At 42.4% G+C, this 22,380-nt stretch overlaps 1 protein-coding gene across 3 annotated transcripts in view; it reads right to left on the bottom strand.

Annotated features, from left to right (window-relative positions):
* The window catches only part of fam135b (family with sequence similarity 135 member B), a 44,468-nt gene that overhangs the window by 5,813 nt on the left and 16,275 nt on the right, over nucleotides 1-22,380 (bottom strand). The window contains exons 5-13 of one of the 3 annotated variants that reach the window (XM_011481302.2): nucleotides 15,637-15,707; nucleotides 13,958-14,131; nucleotides 13,304-13,430; nucleotides 6,173-6,332; nucleotides 5,935-5,984; nucleotides 5,560-5,715; nucleotides 3,230-3,303; nucleotides 3,005-3,159; nucleotides 1,284-2,919 (exon numbers count right to left, since the gene is read on the bottom strand). In XM_011481302.2, the coding sequence (XP_011479604.1) occupies nucleotides 1,284-2,919; nucleotides 3,005-3,159; nucleotides 3,230-3,303; nucleotides 5,560-5,715; nucleotides 5,935-5,984; nucleotides 6,173-6,332; nucleotides 13,304-13,430; nucleotides 13,958-14,131; nucleotides 15,637-15,707 (2,603 nt within the window). The remainder of the gene's footprint in view (nucleotides 1-1,283; nucleotides 2,920-3,004; nucleotides 3,160-3,229; nucleotides 3,304-5,559; nucleotides 5,716-5,934; nucleotides 5,985-6,172; nucleotides 6,333-13,303; nucleotides 13,431-13,957; nucleotides 14,132-15,636; nucleotides 15,708-22,380) is intronic. The other 2 variants (XM_020707365.1, XM_020707364.1) reach the window with 2 other exon arrangements.

Here is a 22,380-nt window from a genome sequence, read left to right as displayed (position 1 = left end):
AAACTGTAAAGTTTACCTGCTGACATTAAATCAACAGGCCTGTGTGTATTTTTTTTCAATCCTGCGGAGCAAATTATTGGTAAAAAGTGTGATTTTCTTTAAGATCTGTTTGTTAAAACAACACAATAACAGATCTTAAGCACATATTTATAAAAAAAAATTAAGTTAAAAAAAATGTATTCATGAAAAAAATGCTATTTTCTCTTAATATTTCAACATTTATTGATCAAAATAAAACCATAGTTCAGATACAAATTATAAAGTGTTACTTCCTGCTGGACAGACTATGAGCTCGGACAATTTTTTTTCTGCTGCAGACATTTTAAACACGTTGGTCACAACACTGACATAAATAAGTAAAAAACTCTGTTTGATTTTAGCTGCTTTGCTGCTCCTTCTGGGTTTTACTCTGAGAGAAACGGGCCAGAATGGTTGAAAACGGCAGAATCCCGTTTGAACAAAACCGACACAAAGTCCAAAGTCCATGTCTGCCTCCAAGCACCGTCAACATGAGACAGAGACACCCGATTGGTTAGAAAATGGACCAATCAGCAGCTGCTTGATGGCAGCTTTGTCACGCTAAACTGACACTTAACTCAGCAAAATCAAAGATCGGGAAAAAGTGAGATGACACACAACGCATGTGAAAACGTGTTTTGCAAACGCAAAAATATTTTTGAAAGCAAAAAAAAACTTAAAGCAAACAAAAATTATTGAAAACAAAAAAAATTATTGAAAAGCAAATATTTAATATTTTCATTTTCAACTTAAAAATTTTTGTGTGCAGCATACGGCAGAAATATCTCTCCAGACGATTGGTGCGAGTCATCATTGGTCATCATTTCTATGACAAATTGTTTCACCAATCAGGAGTGAGCTTGTTGGAAGTCCACACCCCTATCACTTGAAATCTGTCAATCAAATGTTTTGAACATTTGATGTGACCTACTTTTTTTGAAGTCTGATTGGTCAGTTTGTAACTTGAATAACTTGGAATAAGGAAAAAATATGCTGTCAAACAAAAACAGTCTTAATGAGCTTTTAGGATTTTGAATGTATGACAGTATCACTGCACACAGTTTACTCCGAAACGTTCATTAGTTCAGCAGTCATTGTGGAAAAAAGTCCCATGAAAAGTCTAGCCTAAGGTTAATTACTACATTTTTTATAAAAAACAGTTAACCATGAACATCTGAGCTGCAGATGTACGAGGATTCAGAAACTGAACTGTTTTAGCTACTACAGCGGCAGCTCAGTGTCATGGGGCTCAAGCTAGAACTCACTTCAGCATCCGCTCGTTGGACTCGTCGTCCATGTTCAGGGGACTCAGGGAAGATGAAGAGATGATGCCAAAGGAGCCCAGGGGCTGATGGGTGATTGGTGAGGTGGCCTGGCGAGTAGATATTCCGCTGATGGAGGGAGAGTCTCTGAGGACAGAGGAAAATGGCAGGCAGGTGGGGGCACAGGACACTGACATGTTCACCACCTCCACCATCTTCTTATTCATGAAGGCCAGCCCTGAGTTGGGGATCTTGGAGGGCTTTGTGTGGTTCTCCAAAGGCTCCTTGTCCCCCGCTGGCGTTGCGGTGGGGTTGGCGGGTAACGGGGAATCTCTGGGTGTCAGCCCTGAGAGGACGCTCGGCCTCGGAGTGACACCAGCAGCATTGAGAGCGTCAGCAGACTTTTTTGAGGGTGTTTCCAGACTCGGCTGGTGGGAGACACCCCCCAGCTTGTCCTCTTGGGAACATTGAGGCTCCTCTGCGGGGCTCGTAGCTTCATAGAGCGTCCTGTCAGGTTCAACGAGATGCACATCCTCCACTGAGGCGCAGTCGTCACTCAGGAGTGTCTGGTGGTTCCTCACAGCAGCGCTGCCCTTCAAATGAGGACTTTCTGCAGAGTAAAGCTGCTCTTCAGAAGCACCGCTGGATGCTGTCTTGCACGTCTCCGGCCGGTCCTCAGAGGGGTTTTCAGAAGTCCTCTGCTTGTGATTGTGGCAGACGTTTACGACTAACTGAGATGATTCATACTGCTGTGAATCCAGGTTACAGTTCAGGGAGCAGTTTCTCCTGCATAGATCCTGCTGCCGCACTGAGCTTCTCCTGTCCGTTTCCTGTTTAGGAAGCGCAGAGCTTTCCTCCTCGTCTTCTGGACTGCTTATCTGCGGAGCAGATGCTGACTTTGTCAGTTTACTGAGGTGCCTCTGCTGCCTGTCCTCCTCGTAGGGTAAGGAGCTGATGGAGGTCAGAGATGCCTGAATGCCTCCACTGGGAAGACTGCTGTTACTCTCTAAATGCAGGCCTTCCAGGCAGCTCTGATGGACACGCTGGTTACAAACTGTTTGCTTCGGCATCTCCTCCTGAGAGGTTTGTCTTGGAAGCACAGCCTCTGCAGGCCAAACCACTGAACTGGGCTCGCTTTCGATCCCAGAGTCTGAGATGACGGAAGACGAGCGCTTCATGACCTTTGCACCCGCAGAGCCTCGGTGAGCCATTTCTTTTCTGAAGTCACCGGAGAAGAATGGTGTACCTGGATGCAGATAGGCTGTAAGAAGGCAGTTGTCTTCCCCCTCAGCCTCCATGGAGGGATTTGAAGGCTCCTCCTCTTTAATGCTGCTGCTCTCTCCTGCACACTCCACTGTCCTTCGTCCCTCATCTTCCTCTGGTTCCTTCACGATTTCTGCTTCCTCTGAAGAAACCTCAGCACTCTGGCCTTGGTGGATAAGGCTCTGGGTACTGATGAATGTTCCACTCATAACTGGGACGTGCGTGGATGAAGCCTCATGTTCCTTACATTCCTGCATTGCTGCTGATGCTAATCCTGGATTTGGGCTGGTTCCCTCCTCTTCAGCTGGTGTGAAGTGCTGATCAGAGATGCTCTGCTCCTCGATGGCTTCAGGCGTCTGCAGCCGTGATGCAGGCTCTGGGAAAGTGTTCCAAACATGGACAGCAAGTTCACTCAGCAGAAAATCTAAACCTGTGAGAAGAATCGAACAGGAGAGACTTACCTCTCTGTGGAGACTCTACATATCGGTCCTCAAAGATGATGGGCAGGCTGTTCCAATCTCCATCGATGTCCAGGCACTCAACGGGTAAAGGAGGCATTTTGATCAAGTAGTCTGAGCTCCGCACTTCTGCAGCTATCTGAGCGTGTCTGTTGATGCTTTGAGGAAAAGAATGCAGTTGATCTCACTTCCTTCAGGTCAGAGGATGATTCAAAGGGTGGTGCTTACATTTCCTCCTGAAACGTCAGGGACATCTCTTTAGGGTGTTCGGTGAAGAAGTACGCCTCTGAGAACCTTCTGACCTGATGGTTTCAAATGGAGACACAACTGTTGTCATTTGAGAAACAAAATTAACCTCCTTAACAATTTCCTTAAATCTGTCTTTGTCAGCTTCACATGCAGAACTTTGGTCATGTAAGATGACGCTGCTGACTCTGGTCCCAAAGAAGTCAAATCCAGCCTGCCCAAACGGCTTTGGCCCCGTGGCCCTCACACCAATTGTGACCAAATATTTCGAGCGCCTGGTCCTAAAGCACAGAACAGTCTTCCAATAACTACCGACCCTCTACAGTTTGCATACAAAGCAAATCAATCCACGGAAGATGTCATCTCCTCCACTCTCCACCTCACACTGTCACATCTAGAGAGGAAAAACACCTATGCTAGAGTCCTCTTCATCGATTCCAGATTTGTTTTTAACAGCGTCATTCCACAGCAGCTGCTGGAGAGGCTGAGGCTACTAGGCGTGAAAATGGCAACCTGCACTGGACACTCAGCTTCCTGACAGACGGGCTGCAGACAGTCAAGATCGGCAGACACACATCAAGGCTCATCTCAGTGAGCACGGGCACACCACAGGGGGGTGTCGTGAGCCCACTGCTGCTCAGTCTGCTCACGCATGACTGCGCAGCTCGATACAACACCAACCACATTGTCAAATTCGCAGACGACACAACAGGGATCGGTCTCATAAGCGACAATGACGAGTCTGCTTACAGAATGGAGGGGGAGCAGCTGGCAGTGTGGTGCACATCCCATAACCTCCAGATCAACGTGGACAAAACAAAAGAGATGATGATCGACTTCAGGGTCTGGCAATCACCACACTCATCTGAGCATAAACGGTGCTGCTGTGGAGAAGGTCGACAGCGTCACGTTCCTGGAGGTGCACCTCACTAACGACCTGTCCTCCTCCACCAACTCCACAATGGTCATCAAGAAAGCACAGAAGCGCCTCCATCCCCTCCAGAGACTCAGGAAGGCTGAGTTTCCAACACCTCACCTCATCACCTTCTACAAGGGGTCCTTTGAGAACATCCTGACACAAAGCTTCACATCCTGGTTTGGCAGCTGCACGGTTCAGGACAAACAACGGCTCAGCAAGATTGTCAGGACTGCAGACGCCTGAAGCCATCGAGGAGCAGAGCGCCTCCGATCAGCCCTTCACACCTGCTGAAGTGGAGGGAATCAGCCCAATCATGACAATAAAGCAAATCTGGAATCTTGAGTCTCACAACGGATCATAATTCATACTGTCTGTATCCCATAAAGAAAGGAAGTTGCAAATATTTTTTGCAGAATTCATCAAAGAGTTTTAAAAAACATCTTATTTCCAAAACATTTGAATTTTTGTCAATTCTCTGATGTAGCATGAGGGGGATTAAGAGGGTTAAAGCCGTTCTGCTTTATTTAAAAAGGAAAATCGAGATGAACAAATCCTGAATTCAGTTAAAAAAATGAACAAGAATTCAAAATTGTAAAAGTGTTTATATAGACTTAAAGTTTTTTAAGAAGTAGAAAGGTGAAGGTGTGCTTAATGTCTGTTTTAATGTTTTTGCCACAGAGGTGAGAAAGGGTTGTAAATCTGAAGAGAACATACGTTTATTTCCTTTACAACTTCATTATTAAATGTGTTCTCCTTTACCCCACTGAGCGCCATTTCTGGACTTTGTCAGAGCTTTTAGCCAAAAAAAGCCCATCAGCACAAAAAGTAACTGTCTTAATTACAGGAAGCTCTTTGCTGTCGTCAGACCTTTACATGCTTTTTTTTTTAACAGTTCATCTTAGCTTTTACCCTGAAGGTAACAATGTGTGCTGCTGCTCTGGTACTGAGCCAAATCTCTAATGGAAGAAGTCCTGTAAGGCTCGGTGCTGCTGAATGCTGCCCTGAGGTCAGAGCATGATGTGATGGTCTTTCATTCACATCCTGTTTGCTGCTTCAGACCTCCTAGAGGTTTGGAGTAAAATCATGATGTCTGTGATTCTACTAACACGCAATTTGGTTTCTTTTTCTGCAGTTCAAAGGAGAACTTCTCTTAACACTTTGGAAAACGTCCAGGCTGCAATCACCAAGACTTTCTTTGAAAGAATTTGTGTCTTTCTCATACGTTTGACTTTTTTCTGCTCTCAGTTCCAAAGGAATAGAAGCTGCTCCCTGTCTTGTGAAAAGACTGGCGCAGGTCTTGAAGAGCAGCTTGCAGCCCTAAAACGTCAAGTATTCCTGCGCTTGGGCGTGGGCGCCGAGAACGCAAACTGCTATATTTGAAGGCAGGACTCACCCGGAGCGTGTGATGCTCCTGAGCCAGATAGGACAGGATGTGCGGGTTGAACACAGCGGCCTCCAGGAAGCGCCTCCACAGAGCGGCCAGCTGGGAGCAGAGCTGGCTCACGTCCCGACTGATCTGCTCTGCTGCCGCCTCGTGGCCCCCCTGCAGCTGCGAGACATGCAGCACGTTGCAGTCAGGGTTCATGAAGAACAGAGCTTTCCACTCTAACTCAACAGACACACTTGTCTTCTGAACTCAGGATGGCCTTTGCTCTTTACAAAAGAAAGTGAACTTTCAGAACAAAAGTGCGGAAAGACGTAAAAAGACAGGAAACAGGAGCAGATGCCAGGTTGATCACCGTCTTTTCAGCACTTTCCTGTAACTCACCTGTAACTGTATGGACAGCTGACTCAGAGTTTCCTCTACGGGCACCAACTCTGCAGAAACACACAGAACTTCATTTATTCTCATAGCGATCCCATCTCCTTTTTCTTAGCTTTTCATTTCCCTTTTTTCTCTCAGAGCATGTTTTGTTGGTTCTTCCATCATCGCATCTGTTTTCATAAAAGTAAAGTTATGAAACACAAATGGGATGACAAACGAGGGAATGGGTTTGAATGGAAACCTGTTTCTGCTGGAATCTGCTGGAGCTGTGGGACTTCCTTCGTCAGCGCCGTGCAGTAGGAGTGCAGGCCGCCGTGAGCCACCAGCAGGAGGCGACACAGCCGGCGGTGCCATGCGTGAGCCCTCTCCAGGCAGTTCTCACTGGGCACGTAAAAACTCCCCTGCAGACAAAGGCACATGGGAAACATCAGCCGTGCACCCTGAAGAAAAGCCCCGACATGTTCCAGGCTGCTGCAGCAGTCATGCAGCCTGTTTGCAGCAGAGCAGAGCGGTTTATTTCAGACCTAAAGAAAACTCAGAGGATCCAGTTTGGCCCTAAACACAGCATGCTGTGTGCAGTTAAAGCGGATCACTACTTTTACCGCTGAGAATCCTCTTTATGACTTTCAAAAGGCTGAAAGTTGGTGAAGTTCAAAGAGGATCAAAGCCCTCAGGTTGGCCTTTAGCCAGAAGTCCAGAACTTTGTAAAGATGATGGATCATATTAAGCCGACACTCAAAGTGAGTGCTGTTTGCTGAATGAATTATTACCTTTTTCGGGCCTCAAAGTGTCCAGATGATTAAACACACTGATGTTTTAATTACATTGTTAAGGGAAGGAAGCTGTTTAAGCAGCCTGGCTCCATCTGGACCCTAACCTTCTTTCTCTGGAAGAATTTTCACTAACTCTCGTTTATATTCAGACTCACTGAAGGACTTTCCAACATCAAGGCCACCTGCACTATCACACTACCACCACCGTGTTTGACTGTTATGATGATTTTGTTTTGAAGTGCTGGTATTTTGAGTCCAGGTGTAACGGGACGTACAGTTTCCAGAATGTTTGTCCTGATAATTTAGATGTTTTTCATCTTCTTCTGCTTCTTTCACCGTCTGACCTTCTTGATTCGTCCTGCCTGTGTTCTTGCACTCACTATGTTTGCTCGGTCCTGTCAAGCTGTATTCACACCAAACCCAATTTGTGCGACAAATTCACGCCGGCCGCCTCTCTCGCCACGCGGGGAATTCTCTGCTCACCGCCTGTCCTTAAGCTTGACGCCCTGGCATGTGTGTGGGAGGAGCTACCAGCTAATGGTTTTAGCCTGATCGTTACATGGAGCGGTGTCTGCGTTTATTTTATTTACAATGCATGGAAGACACAGATGATGTTCTACAAAAACATCAGTAATCACATGTCTGGGTTCATGACATCATTCAGAGATTCTCCCGGTAGAGTGAGCTTCACTCCCGCTGCTGTCTCTGTAAGACGGCCGCTTCCACGGTCTTTCCGTCTCTCTCTGACTGAGTTTGAAGGCTTGCTTTCCCTCATTAGTCCGAGAGGGGAAAAATAACAACAAGAATAAAATCAGGGGACGTTTTTTTTAATTATTGTCTTGATGAAAATAAGAAAAATATAAGGTTTAGAAGGCCAGGAGTTTCTTCAATGCTGCAGCGGGTCTTTCTTTGGCCGCCAGCTCGCCTCCTACGAGCCGGTATAGTGATCAGATCGCTCCAGCTGGCCGTGTGACAGACTGTCTAGGTTGTATCTGCCTTCACCCAACAGCAGCTGGGATGGGCTCCGAAAGATACAGCGGGGTTTCTGGAAGGAAATGGAGGGAGAACTATGGATCGATTCACTATTTATGTTGGATGTGATTTCTACTCGCTGTCACTGAAAACGTCATGAGTCCAAAGTTGAGTCCCCTAATTGGTTGACGCGACAACCTCACCAGAGTTTAGATTTTTAAACTTTGGCTCGCTGCAGCACGTCACCCAAATCGTGCAGCACCGCTCAAATCACGCTGCTTTCAGACCTTTGCGTCTGCAGGAGCACGGATCGTGTCTGTATCGTTGACTTAACACTGAAAGTGGCCACCTCTGCTCCGGGGATCGGTGTGAACGCGGTGTGAACGCGGTGTGAACGCGGTGTGAACGCGGTGTGAACGCGGTGTGAACGCGGTGTAAACGCGGTGTGAACGCGGTGTGAACGCGGTGTGAACGCGGTGTGAACGCGGTGTGTTTGGTGTGCAAAGGATCTCCTCAGTTTTTTTTTTTGGTTTGTTTACGGCATGTGTGGATGATGGATCCCACCTTGGTTCTGCGGTTATCTGTTTTAGTCTTGCTGGACCTGAGTGCAGCCTTTGACACAGTTGACCACTCTATCCTTTTAAACAGACCTCATGACATGGTTGGAATTACTGGGACAGCTTTTAGTTGGTTTAAATCCTACCTCACAGATAGAGATTTTATTGTTAATTTAAAGGATTTCTCATCTGAAAGGCACAAACTGACTTGTGGGGTGCCTCAAGGCTCCATCCTGGGTCCCACACTTTTTAATCTTTACGTGCTTCCACTTGGTGATGTCATCAGGAGACACGGCATTAACTTTCATAGCTATGCTGATGACACTCAACTGTATGTAGCTGTGTCTCCTGATGACACTGGACCCCTGGATAGCCTTTTAAACTGTATTCTAGATATTAAAATGTGGATGGGAGAGAACTTTTTGCGGCTCAATCAGGACAAGACTGAAGTCTTCGTTATCGGTTCTGAAGCTGAGAGTGATAGGGTCCAATTTTATCTGTCAACCCACTTTATGAAAATATGTGATACAGTAAGGAACCTCGGTGTGATTTTAGATGCAGATCTTAGCTTTGAAAAACACGTCAATCAAGTAACCAAGATTGCATTTTACCATCTAAGGAATATCGCCCGAGTGAGACCCTTTCTCTCTGGAGCCAGTGCTGAAATCTTAATCCATGCTTTATTATTACTATCTATGCTTTTTTATTACATCAAGGATAGATTATTGTAATGCCCTCCTTTCTGGTGTAAAGAAAACCACTATCAACCGCGTGCAGCTAGTCCAGAACTCTGCTGCACGCCTTTTAACAAGAACTAGGAAGAGGCAGCACATTACACCAATCTTAAAATCTTTGCACTGGCTCGTCGTCAGCTTCAGGGTTGATTTTAAAATTCTTTTAATAGTTTTTAAGAGTGTCCATGGTCTTAGTCCTTCTTTTATATCAGACTTGCTTTTACCGTATGAACCACCTAGAGTCCTTAGGTCCTCAGGTGCAGGCTTGCTGAAGGTCCTCAGGGTCAGGACATAAAACCACAGCGAGGCCTCATTTAGATACTACGGGCCTCGTCTGTGGAATAGTCTGCCTGAGGATGTGAGGGCCTCATCCAATGTGGAAGTTTTTAAAAAGAAATTAAAGACACACCTTTTTAAATTAGCTTTTAATTAGATTTTATGTCTTTTTATGTTTTATGATGTTTTACTACATAATTTTAACATTTTACTTGTTTAATCTATATATGTATATATATATATATATATATATATATATATTTTAACTTTTCTATTTTATGACATTTTATCATATATATTTATTCTTCAATCTTTTTATGTTTTATGATGTTTTATCACATCATTTTATCATTTTATTTGCTTAATCTAAAATTTTTTGTATTTTATGACATTTTATCATATACATATCTGTTTAATCTAGAATTTTACTTGTATACTTTTTATGATATTTTAACACATAATTATTTTATTAGACTGTTTACGAGTGTTTTCTCACCCTTGGCTGGGGTGTTTGGGTTTTATACTGACACCCCTGCCAATAGGAGGACAGGGCAGACGGCGCCCTCTGGTTTCTCTGGTTTATCTTTGTTTATTTATTTATTTTCCACTGGTGTTTGTCTCTGTGTATTGTATTGTGTGGGGCTAATTTAATGTATCTTATTGTATTTTATTGCATTTGATTTTGTTTTTATGTACAGCACCTTGAGCTGCCGTTGCTGTCATGAAAGGTGCTATATAAATAAAAATTAATTTGAATTTGAATTTGAATTACCTGAAGGATAAGAAACTTTTCAAACCGAAACATGCCTGTGAGACTATTTTCCGCTTCTGTTCCTGAATTTCTGCACATGGCAGCATAATGGGACCAGCATTTCTGACAGTGATCAGGTCTTACTAAGGCAAAAGAAAAGGTAGTTTCAATCATTTATATAATTCAGGAAGTGGGGGTAGTCATTTCTCACATTGGACCTTTTTGTTTATTTTTATTGTAGTTTGTAATTTTCAAAAGAATTACAAGAAAATTTAAAAACAGATTTTTAGATTAGTCTTTTCTCAGGTTATCGTTGTCTTATTTCGACACTTAATTGGTTATTTTCACCATTAAGTTGTGAAAAATGTGCAAAACAAAGACAGAAAAGCAGCGAAAGTAGAACAATTAAGTGTTTTAAATTCTACAGAAGCTGTAATAGAGCTGTGACTCCAGCGGATGGCGCTCTAACAGTGTAAACACCCTCAACAGTGTGATCTCAGGGTAGAAACAGACCTCAGTTTTGGTGCTACTGTTTATTTGAGTCCACTCAGGTCAAATTTCCCTGTGTGGTTTCTCATCCCTTAAACATCTGTCCACATCTAATGGCTTTGGTGTTTTGTCAAGAGCTGCTGTGGATCAGGGACCAGAGAGGCATGCAGTGCAGGAGTAACTGATGATGTACAGTCATTTGCCTCAAGCGTGTGGCGTTGCCGCCCTGTCATCATATGTATGCTTGCTCTGTAATCGCAGCAGGACACTGTACCCAGACCAGGAAGGAACATCTGTATTTTTACTTTCATAATTCTCTTCAGGTTTATGGAGGGCTGGAGCATCAGTCTGTGAGAGAAATAGCTATTTTTCTGAATGAACTAGTCATTATCCTCAAGGCCAGGCTGCTTTCTTGGCTTCTTAATGTCTGGGCTGTTCAGGTAAATCCAGACACGACCGCTGCAAAGACATTTTCTCTCGTTTCAGCTTTCTTCCCTACCAAGCAAATAAACAAAAGGTGAAACACGCTGTTCTTTTTCCTCGCAAACACTTAGGGAAATGGGTCAGCGTTAAGTGGCAAAGTGCTGAGGCTGAAAGGCAGCTGCAGGTAAGTAAAGCTGTTTCACCTGCAGCTTTGTGCTACGTGGCGTTTGTGAGCAGAACTCATTACTGGGATCAAACGCAACCCTCCTGCTTCGCTTAATGCAGAGCTTATTAAAGTGCCCAGCCGGGGGTCGTAGTAAAAACCCAGAGGTGGAGCGAGGACGGCGGCGGTGGGGAGGTCGGGGGGCTCATTAGAATTTACAGTGCTGACTGTGACGTCCGCTGTAACCTGACAGATGTCTGTCATAAAAGAGATGGGGGGGGGGGGGGGGGGAACCTGCAACACATTCAGATGAATGATTTATGGGAGAATTAACAGCACGTTTCAGAGGACAGGCAGACTGAGCACATTATTAGACTGTAACTGCAGCAAAATCCATTTTTTCTCCTGGTTTGTCAAAAACAACAAACCAGTGTCAGCTCCTGTTTTACGTTAAGACCTCACGTCTTTCTTTTCCTTTATTTTTACCTTAAGATAAACCTCATACGAGCCTGTTTTTTAGAACAACGTGGAGCTGGCTTACAAGCTAAAAGCCTGAAAGCTAATGAAAGGATGACTGGGGTTTTGTCCAAATTCCCTTTCTACTCACTACATAGTGACCTAGATGCATTCACCATTTTGTAGTGCTGTCCGAATCCACAATTCCAAAATCGAGTGCCTTAGAAATTTCCCCGAAGTCTCTGTGAAAACCAGTGTGCATCGATGCTCACTAGATCGGCAAATGTAGACCACAATGCATTGCGTCGGAAGAATTTTTGCCCAAAAGATGTATTTAAATGTATTTTTTCAATAAAGCACCAATGTTTTATCTTCAGCAAACAATGGACTCAGAAATCATCATTGCAAAACGCTCATATCAATTACATTTTAACTTTGTGAAATTGGTGACGATGTAGGGGTCCTGGGAACGGTTATGGTACCTACAACATCATGTTCGCCGTTAAAAAAAAGTAGTGAGCATGATGTCCAAATTGCTTTGAAAATTCCGGGCTCTATATAGTTTTCAGTAGTCAGCAGTTAGGGTGGGAATGTCATCCTTTTCAGCCAACTAAACCTGCAGCAGCACAGAAGTACCCTCGTCTGACAGCTGACTCTTTAAATACAACTAATAATGTGGTCCACTGCTGGCTGTGACTAACTCCTGTTTACTGTAGGGTTACCCTTCAAAATAAGAGCATGGAGGGTGAACTGAACTTCACTGGAAGTCTGTTTCCTCTTTCCTTGTTGTTACACCTGAAGAGGAATCTGAACGCTCAAAGAAAAGTTTATAGCTGTTACTTTAGATTCTCAGGCATCAATATCCTCCATCTGAACAGCCGCATCTCTGTTAGGATTTGATTTACATGAGCTAATGTTGTCCGTATCTGTAAACAGTAATGAAGGATACCACTTTAGAGAAACTTCTGTTGCTTTGTCACAGTTGTCTAAACGGCATTTAAAGGTTACAGACTGAAGCCATGCAGCAGAGACACAGACATTCACCTTTACAGCCAGACAGCTAATGCTAGAAAAAGAGCTAGGCTAACCGCTAACACCAGGACTTAGAACTGCTTTTACTTGCAAGGAAAACATTCACACCTTTTGCATTTATGTTTGCTTCTCTTTTGCTCATTATTGGTATATTTATTGTTTTGCTGTCTGACTTTAGGCTGGTGTCTTTTCGGATGGTAAATCATCCACATAATTAATATTTTGAGTGCGCATCGGTTATTCTGAGCCAGAGCTTCTAACTTGTAGTGTTTTGAGACACAATGAGAGCAGTGACTACACAGCTAACCTCATGATGCCTCATTTGAGCTCTATTAATAACAAACTGCACAGCTAAGGCTCAGAGCAGCGGTAGGTTTATGTAAAAAAGATGAGGCTTAGATTTAAACCATGTACATAAATCTCAATGATGCCTGTGATGGAATTATTTAGGTAATTTTCTCTGCATTGTGCACCTGTCCATGTCAGCCACATTGCCAAAGATTTGACACCAACAGACGTCATTTCTAATGTCCACAGATGCCTGCAGCCAACGTGCCAAGATGAGGACATGATCATCTGTGAGCTCTCATCAATTAAAAAGGTCTAACCGCCGAGCTGACTCCTACTGACGGACAGAAAGAACCAGAATCCGTGTTAAAAATGACATTTTATGTCATTCCACGGCATTTAGCGGGAAACAAAGGGGTTTCCTCTGAGAGCAGGACGGCTGTGCTATTCAGACAAACCTCAGAAATGGCAGGCTTGCAGTAACCCGCTCCAAACATGAGATTCTCCACAGACACAGCAGATGGGTCGCTGGCGCTCTCCGGAGAGCCTTTTCCCAGCCAAGAGCCTTTCCCTGTCCGAGCAAAGCTGGGAGAAGGAGGAAGGACACAGTCAGGGTCAAATCCAGTGTGTGTCGGTGTGTCTGAAGAAAGATGGATAAGCTTAGAGGCCGTTGCTAATGTTCTAATCAGTCCTGAATATCAAGAGCAAACTGCTTTTATGGAGTGGAATGATCTGAATTCTTCATCAGTTTGAGAAAAAAAGCATCTAGTCAAACTGAATTTGTATCTAACTTAGAAAATCATCTAAAAACTTCTTCCAGTTCATTTCTTATCACTTGCATCATTTCTAGCTTCAGCGCTGAGACCTGTGTGTTTGTGAACAAAGGATCTGCTGCAGTGAAGCCCAGTTCAAATTCCAAATAAAAATAAAAAGATTCATTTATGGGAAGATCTAACGTAACATTTTAGATGTTTTGATTCTTTCTGATAGCTTTTGAATATTATTTTGTGAATTTGATTTGATGCTTGTGTGTGAATGAGACTAAAAAGAGGAAAATCTTCTTTGGTGTTTTGGTCAATCAGTTGTTGGGCTGAAGCTGCTTCATACTCTACCTGATTAGCGGCTGATGTAAGGCAACCAGTGAGGCGTGGATGGAGACAGAAATGACCGACAGGTGGAAATAGTCGAACATGACTGGAATGTGATGGTGGAGGCCTTTTCGAGGGTGGAAGTGGAGGCCGAGGGTCCGAGTGCTGATCAAGGGAACCGTGGTGATGTCTGCCAGCCTGTCAGAGAAGAAGAACATGGTTTCAGATGCACCAGAACCAAGATTTAGGAGTTTTCTTTATTGTTGTTAATCAGCTTTTTTTTATTTTGCATGTTTTCACTGCAACAGCACCACATGTTATCATAACAACTCTGAAGAAGGTACAATATTTTCTACACTATAGAGTGCACTAGAAAGCCTTCTTTTTTTCATGAACGACAGTTTGTCTTATCTATGGAGTCATTCTATTTAAATCAGGGATGCTCATTACATGGAATGATGTGACGATAGATCACAGGCCACCAAAAAATAAATAAAATAAAATTAAAATATATTACAAATGAAATCCGTCAGCGAATCCTCATCCACACAGAGAAGTGGCCAATCAAACATCCTGCACATGCATGTTTAATTGCACAGCGCTTTCTGCAAATCGGAAGGTCCTTATCAGCCCTGCTGCGTGTCGGGTTTCCAGCTGAGAGGACGCCCAGGTCGCCCCACGAGCCTCCTCAATCGGGAGCGAGAGGCCCACGGCGCCTGCGGCCAGCTCCACGGTTTCCGCCATGGAGATCTGACCCCACTCAAGCAGCAGTGCTGCCCTGAAGCACGTGCTTTTTCGAGCTGTGCCCATGGAGCAGAGGCCGCCGTTTGCTCCACAGTGGTTAAGCCAGCCGTGCTTTAGAGTTGTCATGCGACCCCCCCCCCATAACACGGTTTACAGCAGAGCATGAAACGCGATTGTAGCTGCTTTCTATTTTAGGAAAAAAATGTCTTATCTGTTCTAATTATGAATTACTACAGAAATAATATTAACACACAAAACAAAGTTATCTCCTCACAAAGATGTGTGTACTCTTATGGTTTAGTTTTCAAATTATTAGTGCATAAACATAATATTTAAGACTCAAAATACTACATATATTAATAGTATTTTGAGACATATATGGGTAGATCTTTTGGAGTTTGTCATCTCAAAAGTAGCTTGAATGCCAAAGAGGTGTGGGCAGCCCTGGTTTAAATGAAGAGGCAGTAAAAAGAAAAATTCCGCTGAGGATTTCTCTTGGTGATGTTTTTTGCTTATTTCTGCATTTGAAAATGTGAGCAGATTGTTTTACTTTAACACGACAAAGCTTGTTTACGCTGTTCCTCACAGATTCCAGGCTGGAATTAGAATCATTCAAACTCAATTAAGGTATTCAGCCAACAATGAAGGAGACTTAATCATTTTGCTGAGGCTGCTGATCCGATTAGCTTATTTCCTCTCTAACCAAGTGTCCTCACAGGCAGTGAGTGCAACAGTCCTCAAAGAGCCAACAGAGTCTGTGAGGCAGCTGTTTGTGCACCAGCAGCAGCTGCAGAGCTGTGAGGAGCACAGATGGACCACATTCAACGCTGCATGATCCCAAATCCAAAGGTTCCATACAGACACACTGAAAACAAACAGGACTACAGCGCAGCTGTGGACATGTTGGACTTTCTGTATGCGTACAAAGACACACATTTGCACTTTTAGTTTGAACTTACTGCTGTTCACTGTCGGTGAAATGGAGATCCAGCTTTAGCTGAAAGTCCACCTCACTGAAGGCTTCCTCCACCTACCAAAGAGCAGAACATTTTCATGATAGGTTACAGAGACAAACATCCAAATGGTTATCTCCACAGCCTTGAATTAAAAACATAACCAAATTCATTTGGATTCTAACTGCAGTGGAGTTCTTCAGCCGAACCATTAAAGACCCACTTCAATGAAAATGGTGTTTTTAATAGATGTCCTGTTGAAGGAATGTATACATTTTTACTATCATTCTCACTGCTGATTAAATCTGGGATTCTACACTGTTGGAGTTTGACCTAATGTGTTTGAGCAATGAAGAAGTTATGCTTTGTGTCCAAAATACCTTTAGATTCACAGGCCTTCATAATCATGAAGGGCTCATGTCAATGGAACCATTTCTTAGTTTTGGTTGTTTTGTAGAGATTATGGAATTCATTATTTTAAGCTCTTCAGACCTGGCATCATCATCCGTGCACGGACATCTTATGTTGGGTTTTACTAACACAGTAGGTTATACTGCTTACCTGGGGGGTATTCCAGAAAGCAGGTTATGCTAGCTCCCACGGTAAGTTTGAGGCTAAGGAAGTTGATAACCTCAGCTTTCTGTTCCAGAAATGGAGGTATGTTTCATATATGTAACCTGGTCTGGAGCAGGTTTAGTTGAAGGTTAGTTTGTTTTCAGAGAGGTGAAGCAGCATGGCGTGTCCATTTGAAGATGATTTAGTGGATGAAGAAGCTCAGATAATACTTATTCCACCATGAGAGGGTGATAAGACCACATAAGGATGTTGGAAAGATGAACTTTTTTGCTTTGATCTAAATTAATTATTTGCTTCAGTTAAGATAAATCATTTTTTTAGTTAAGTCAGCTTAAAAATAACACGTAGTTTTCAGACAGTTATTTTACTTTCATTCAAATTAATTCAATTAAGTAGGTTTAACTTTGGTGCTGCTGTTAGATCGGCACCGCAAGGGATTGTGGGATACCATTACCTTTGCCTGTCTGGACGGATTTGGGTTTAAGTGTAGGTTTTTGTCCAAATGTGTTTAGTTGTAGCTGTTTTACTGTGTTTTACCCTGTTTTGTTGAGTTATTTTGTCCTACTAAGCTTATGTCTCTGCACCATAAGTGAGAGGGAAGGAGAGGATGATGAGTTTATATAGCACCCCTACGGTCATATGTCAAAATCATAATGACGGAAAATCCTAAACTGGTTCTATGCATTTTGTGTTTAGCGTTACATTTCTTATTTTTATAAAAATGAGTATATCTGCCGGCTCAAACTTAGACATATGAGAGTTCAAGAAATATAATTAATTAAGATGGAAAAATATTAATTGAATTGGAGTAATATGATATTTAGTTAGATAAATATGTAACTTGGAGTTGTATAAACAATTATTGAGTTTTATAGACGTAAGAAATTAGGTTGAATAAATTTAACTCAATTACTTGTTACCAATAAAAGTTATTCATTTATGGTAAGTTGGCAAAATTGGATACGTTATATATATGCGTCGCAAGGAAAATGGAAATAAGATCAGAAACTCGTGCGTTTACTTCGTCTGTTCTTCTACTACAAGCAGAAACTCTTTCTTTTGATGATGCAGCCGTATTACTTTTTTGATGGACGTATAATCTTTATACGCCGTCATTAAAAGCTCAGACTCCGTCTCACTTCCGTCTCAAGTGTCGCGCTCTCTATTTTTCTCCACACGTTTCCATGGTGACTCGGGAAATCGGCAATCCATTGAGAATGTCTTTATGTACTTGCCGTGCACGAGCATTAACCCAGGGTTACCAAGTCGAGCGTAATTACGCCAACTCATATCCGGTCTTTTGGAACCGACATACCCAGAGTAAGTAGTTCAGTAGTAGTAGTAAGTAGTTCAGGATTAAAGTCAGGCTAGTTTAAACATGCTTTCTGGAATACCCCCCTGCTCTGCTCCATTCTGATCATCCACTGTCAGACAAATGGATCCATGAACGTCTTTGTGTTTCTGGTCTGAGCTGGAATCTGGATCTAAACTGTATGACTGGATAGACCCAATATTGATCAACATTTTTGTTGCACCGCTAATGTTTACTTGGGGTTGTGAGGGGCTGGAAGCTAGCAGGGGAGAACATAAACAGAAGGATGTATGTAACCAGGGGCAGGCTTACTCTGTGCCACTAGTCCCGCCCACAAGTCGAAGGGGAATTTCAAATGAACTCCTGGTCCTCTGCATAAACTATGTCCTAGAAAACGAAACAGGTTTTTGGTTTGGGCTAAAAATGGCATACAGTAATCGAAGTTAAAATACCACTGGGGTTGCTTTGAAAATACATGACAAGACGACTGGAGTGGAAATGTGTCTGCAGAGAATCTGAAGCCATTCAGGAAAATGCAACACTGCCTTGGGTTCATGTTAATGGTACTATTTTCATATATCATTTCTAGGAATATAACAGTTGATCGACTTAATTGACGAATATATATTTATGCGTCAAAGCTATTGATCTGCGTGAAACGAGTTGTTAATCAAATTAACCTATAGCATTAAAACATTTCAAAGTTAGATAAATCGATTATATCGATCTTGGAAAATATAATTTAGATTGAGACATGGTAGATTTATTTTACTATAACATAAAAATGGCAAGTGCCTCACAGCAGACACACACACACGTGATGTCATTAAAACTGATCAGTCCATCATTCCAGTCCAATGTGTGGACAGACTTTGAATAAAGTCATGTGACCATCCAGTGTCTAGAATGTTCTAAGAATCTTCCCTTTGGATTGTTTGTGGAAAAACAACAGTGGACTAAACTTTAGGAAACTAACATGTGAATGGATTTGACATTCATTCTAGTTTACTTGTTGGTTTGGACACAGATTTCATTTCCACTTGATGATCTGGAAGAAATCCAAGAATCTGGAAAACTTCACTGTTCAGTAGCAAGAATTTGTGTACAATTTGTACACTTCAAGCACTTCCCCACTGAACAGCAACCAAACAGCATTAGACAACATGTGCTTTAACCTTTTATGAATAATATAAAACACCTGAAATAGAAAACAAATGTTTAAGATGTGTTTTATGGTTGTCACATCTGTGAAACATCATACTGCAAATGTAGAGCTTTACTAGAGGACAAACCGTTTTCGTTCTTTGTTTTGTTTTTATTTGTAAATTGACTCATTACATTTGATGTAATGTGTAACAGAGCAAATACTTTGGACAGAAAAGGAGCTAAAGCTGGTTTAGGGGCAGATAATCAGCTGCTGCAGGAGGAGCAGCCTCTTTAAAGTTTCCAGAAGCTTCTGATGGTTCCTTTGATATTTTTGTCCAGTTTGTAATTAATTACCTGGACTTGGATTCCGCCACCAATAAGAGGCCGGGGATGGATCTTTGGGAAAAAAACAAAAAAAAACAAACATAGTGTGCCCTCAAGATCTGGAGCGAGGGGGTATTCCAGGAAGCATGTTTAAACTAGCCTGACTTTAAGCCTGAACTCTGGCTGAAATCTGCCTGAACTTGCTTACTCTGGGTATGTCGGTTCCAAACGACCGGATATGAGTTGGCGTAATTATGTTCGACTTGGTAACCCTGGGTTAATGCACGTGCACAGGTGGTACATAAAGACATTCTCAATGGATCACCGATTTCCGGAGTCACCCTGGAAACGGGTGGAGAAAAAAGAAAGCGCTACACTTCAGTGAGACGGAGTCTGAGATTTTAATGACGGCGTATGAAGATTATACGCTCATCAAAAAAGTAACACGGCTGCATCCGCAAAAAGAGTTTCTGCTTGTAGTAGAAAAACTGACAAAGTAAACGCACGAGTTTCTGATATTTTTTTCCATTTTCCTTGTGAGGCATATATATATATATATATATATATTTATAACATCCAATTTTGCCAACATAAATGAATTACTTCTATTGGTAACAAGTAATTGAGTTAAATTTATTCAACCTAATTTCTTACGTCTATAAAATTCAGTAACTGTTTATACAAATCAAATTTATGTATTTATCCAACTAAATGTCACATTACTCCAATTCAATCAATATTTTTCCCATCTTAATTAATTATAATTCTTGAACTCTCATATGTCTAAGTTTGAGCTGGCAGATATACTCATTTTTATAACAATACAAAGACCATTATATTAACACATAGAGCATACATTCAGTTAGGAATTTTCCAACATTGTCATTTATGGAAGCAGGGGTGCTACATAAACTCATCATCCTCTCCTTCCCTCTCACTCATGGTGCAGAGACGTAAGCATAGTAGGACAAAATAACTCGGCAAAACATGGTGAAACACAGTAAAACAGCTAAACAACTAAACACATTTGGTCAAAAACCCACACTTAAACCCAGATCCGTCCAGACAGGCAAAGGGAATGGTATCCCACAATCCCCTGCAGTGCCGATCTAACAGCAGCACCAAAGTTACACCTACTAAATTGAATTAATTTGAATGAAAGTAAAATAACTGTCTGAAAACTACGTGTTATTTTTAAACTGACTTAACAAAAAAATGATTTTTAATTATCTTAACTGAAGCAAATATTTAAGTTAGATCAACAATGTAAAAAAGTTTATTTTTCCAACATCCATATGTGGTCTTATCACCCTCTCACGGTGGAAAAAGTATTATCTGAGCTTCTTCATCCACTAAATCATCTTTAAATGGACACGCCATGCTGCTTCACCTCTATGAAAACAAACTAACCTTCAACTAAACCTGCTCCAGACCAGGTTATGTTCAGAGCATGAGTTGCTATGGTAACTTGACATACCCTGAAACATACCTCCATTTCTGGAACTGAAATAAGCCTCAAACTTACCGTGGGAGCTAGCATAACCTGCTTTCTGGAATACCCCCTGGACTCTATGCCCATGGATGTGGGAGGGACCAGCTGAAGTTGACTAGGAGCCATACGCTTTGTGCATGAGGCCCCAAAGGTCTTCATCAGGAAAAACGGCTTTTTTAGCTTTTTAGTGAGTTCTGGAATAAAGTTTAACCCAAAGTTTCTTCAGACAAACATGAATTCTGATCAGAAGGAAGTAACTGTTGGCTGGGAAACTGCTTCACATCTGGATGGGACCACGCGCTTTGAACCATCATGAACACTATCTTCTGCTGATGTGTATACTTAAGTCTTAATCTTAGAAAATATGGTCTTCAGCTCTCACAGAGGATGAGATACTTTTCTTTCATCAAAAACCTTTTCGTTTGGCTGCAGACTAGTTCATGTCCAGCCATTGCTGTGCTTCTCCTTTGGGGTTTGGCCTCAGGTCAAACAGGAAACACTGCATGAGCAGAAGCAGGAGTCTCAACATGATGTGACTCATCTTCTCCTGTTATTGAGGTGAGTCAAAGGAGCAAATCTGTGGAGTAAGCATGCTTTTTCTGCAGGGGCTTCTTTTTCGCAAATGAAACTTTCATGTTCAAAGTGTCACATGAATAAAAACAGAATAAATTAGGAAACCAAAGCTGGAATGAAGCTGTCAAAGAAGAGCCGCTGTGGTCAAGTCGCAACTCTTTTCAACTCTTTTCTTTGAGATTTTCTAATAATAAATGTGAGGACACAGTGAATGTGGGAGTCTTCACAGGGCTGGTGTTCAGATGAAGCACACATCCAGGCCCACAGGGAGATAAGCACTATTTTAGTCTGCTGCTTCAAGATAAAATCCAGGAGGTTAATGAGAAAAGCCTTCAGGGGCTTCAGGTCTGTTTCGACACCTCATCCTCCACATTCAGCCTAATCAAAAGGAAATCTCTGACATCTCCCGGCCTCAGTCCACCGCCGTGGACTGCCAAGGATCAAGCACAATTGAAGATTCGAACATCTGCTCGTTTGAGCTGAAGGGAAGTCAGGAGCTCAGCGACAGTTCTGCAGCAGGTTTACATGGAGACGCATAGATCTTATCATTTCAAAAGAACTCCATTACATCGACGGATATTCAGTTCAGGAGCCTTATTTACATGAAATCCAACTTTTTCAGCCCCAACAATGGTTCTAGCATGATGTGCCCCCTGCAGGTCTGTGAGCAAGCTGCTGCTTCATTTCAGTCTCCAGAGAACGGCTCTGTGAGCAACACATAGGTGACTTTAATGCATCCTGCTGGAATTATGTTGATGGTGTAAATAGTTCAAGGGTGTATCAAGACTAGAAAAATCTGTTGGTCCAGAGCAAGTTCACCTTGCGTTTGGTCCGATTCAGACTTGCGTCAACAACCAACCTGTTTTGAACCGAAGCTTGTTAACAAAACGCAAACACAACTAAAAGCAATGAGAGGCCCAAATTATGGAGGTTCTGCACTTTGGTTCCTTGTCAGTATAGTTTACTTGTTTAAACTTTATATTTCGCTGACCAATTTTCAACGTCTGTATTAACGTCAGGCTCAACTATTTTTACTTTGGTCGGGTGAAGACATGCTGCAAGACGGTTGCCGAGGAGATGGCGGCTATGAAGGTACGCTGATAAGTGTTTCTGACATATTTTGTAAGGAAAACCGTGTGAGAAGTGATGTGTATCACGTTAAAAGTTGTTTTAATGAGCCTGCATTCATCCCACCACATTTCAATGAGTTGTTTAGTCTGGTTGTTGCTCTGCTACCCATAATGCCCGGCTCCGGTGGCCGTTTTGGTCAAGTTGTTGCACTCTGAACACAAAACCGACTCAGACTGAGGAAAACCCAGAGCGAACT

Source organism: Oryzias latipes, chromosome 11 (genome assembly GCF_002234675.1).
Source record: "Oryzias latipes chromosome 11, ASM223467v1".
NCBI lineage: Eukaryota > Metazoa > Chordata > Actinopteri > Beloniformes > Adrianichthyidae > Oryzias > Oryzias latipes.
Note: the sequence above shows the minus strand (reverse complement) of the source record. Positions and strands in the feature narration are given on the sequence as shown.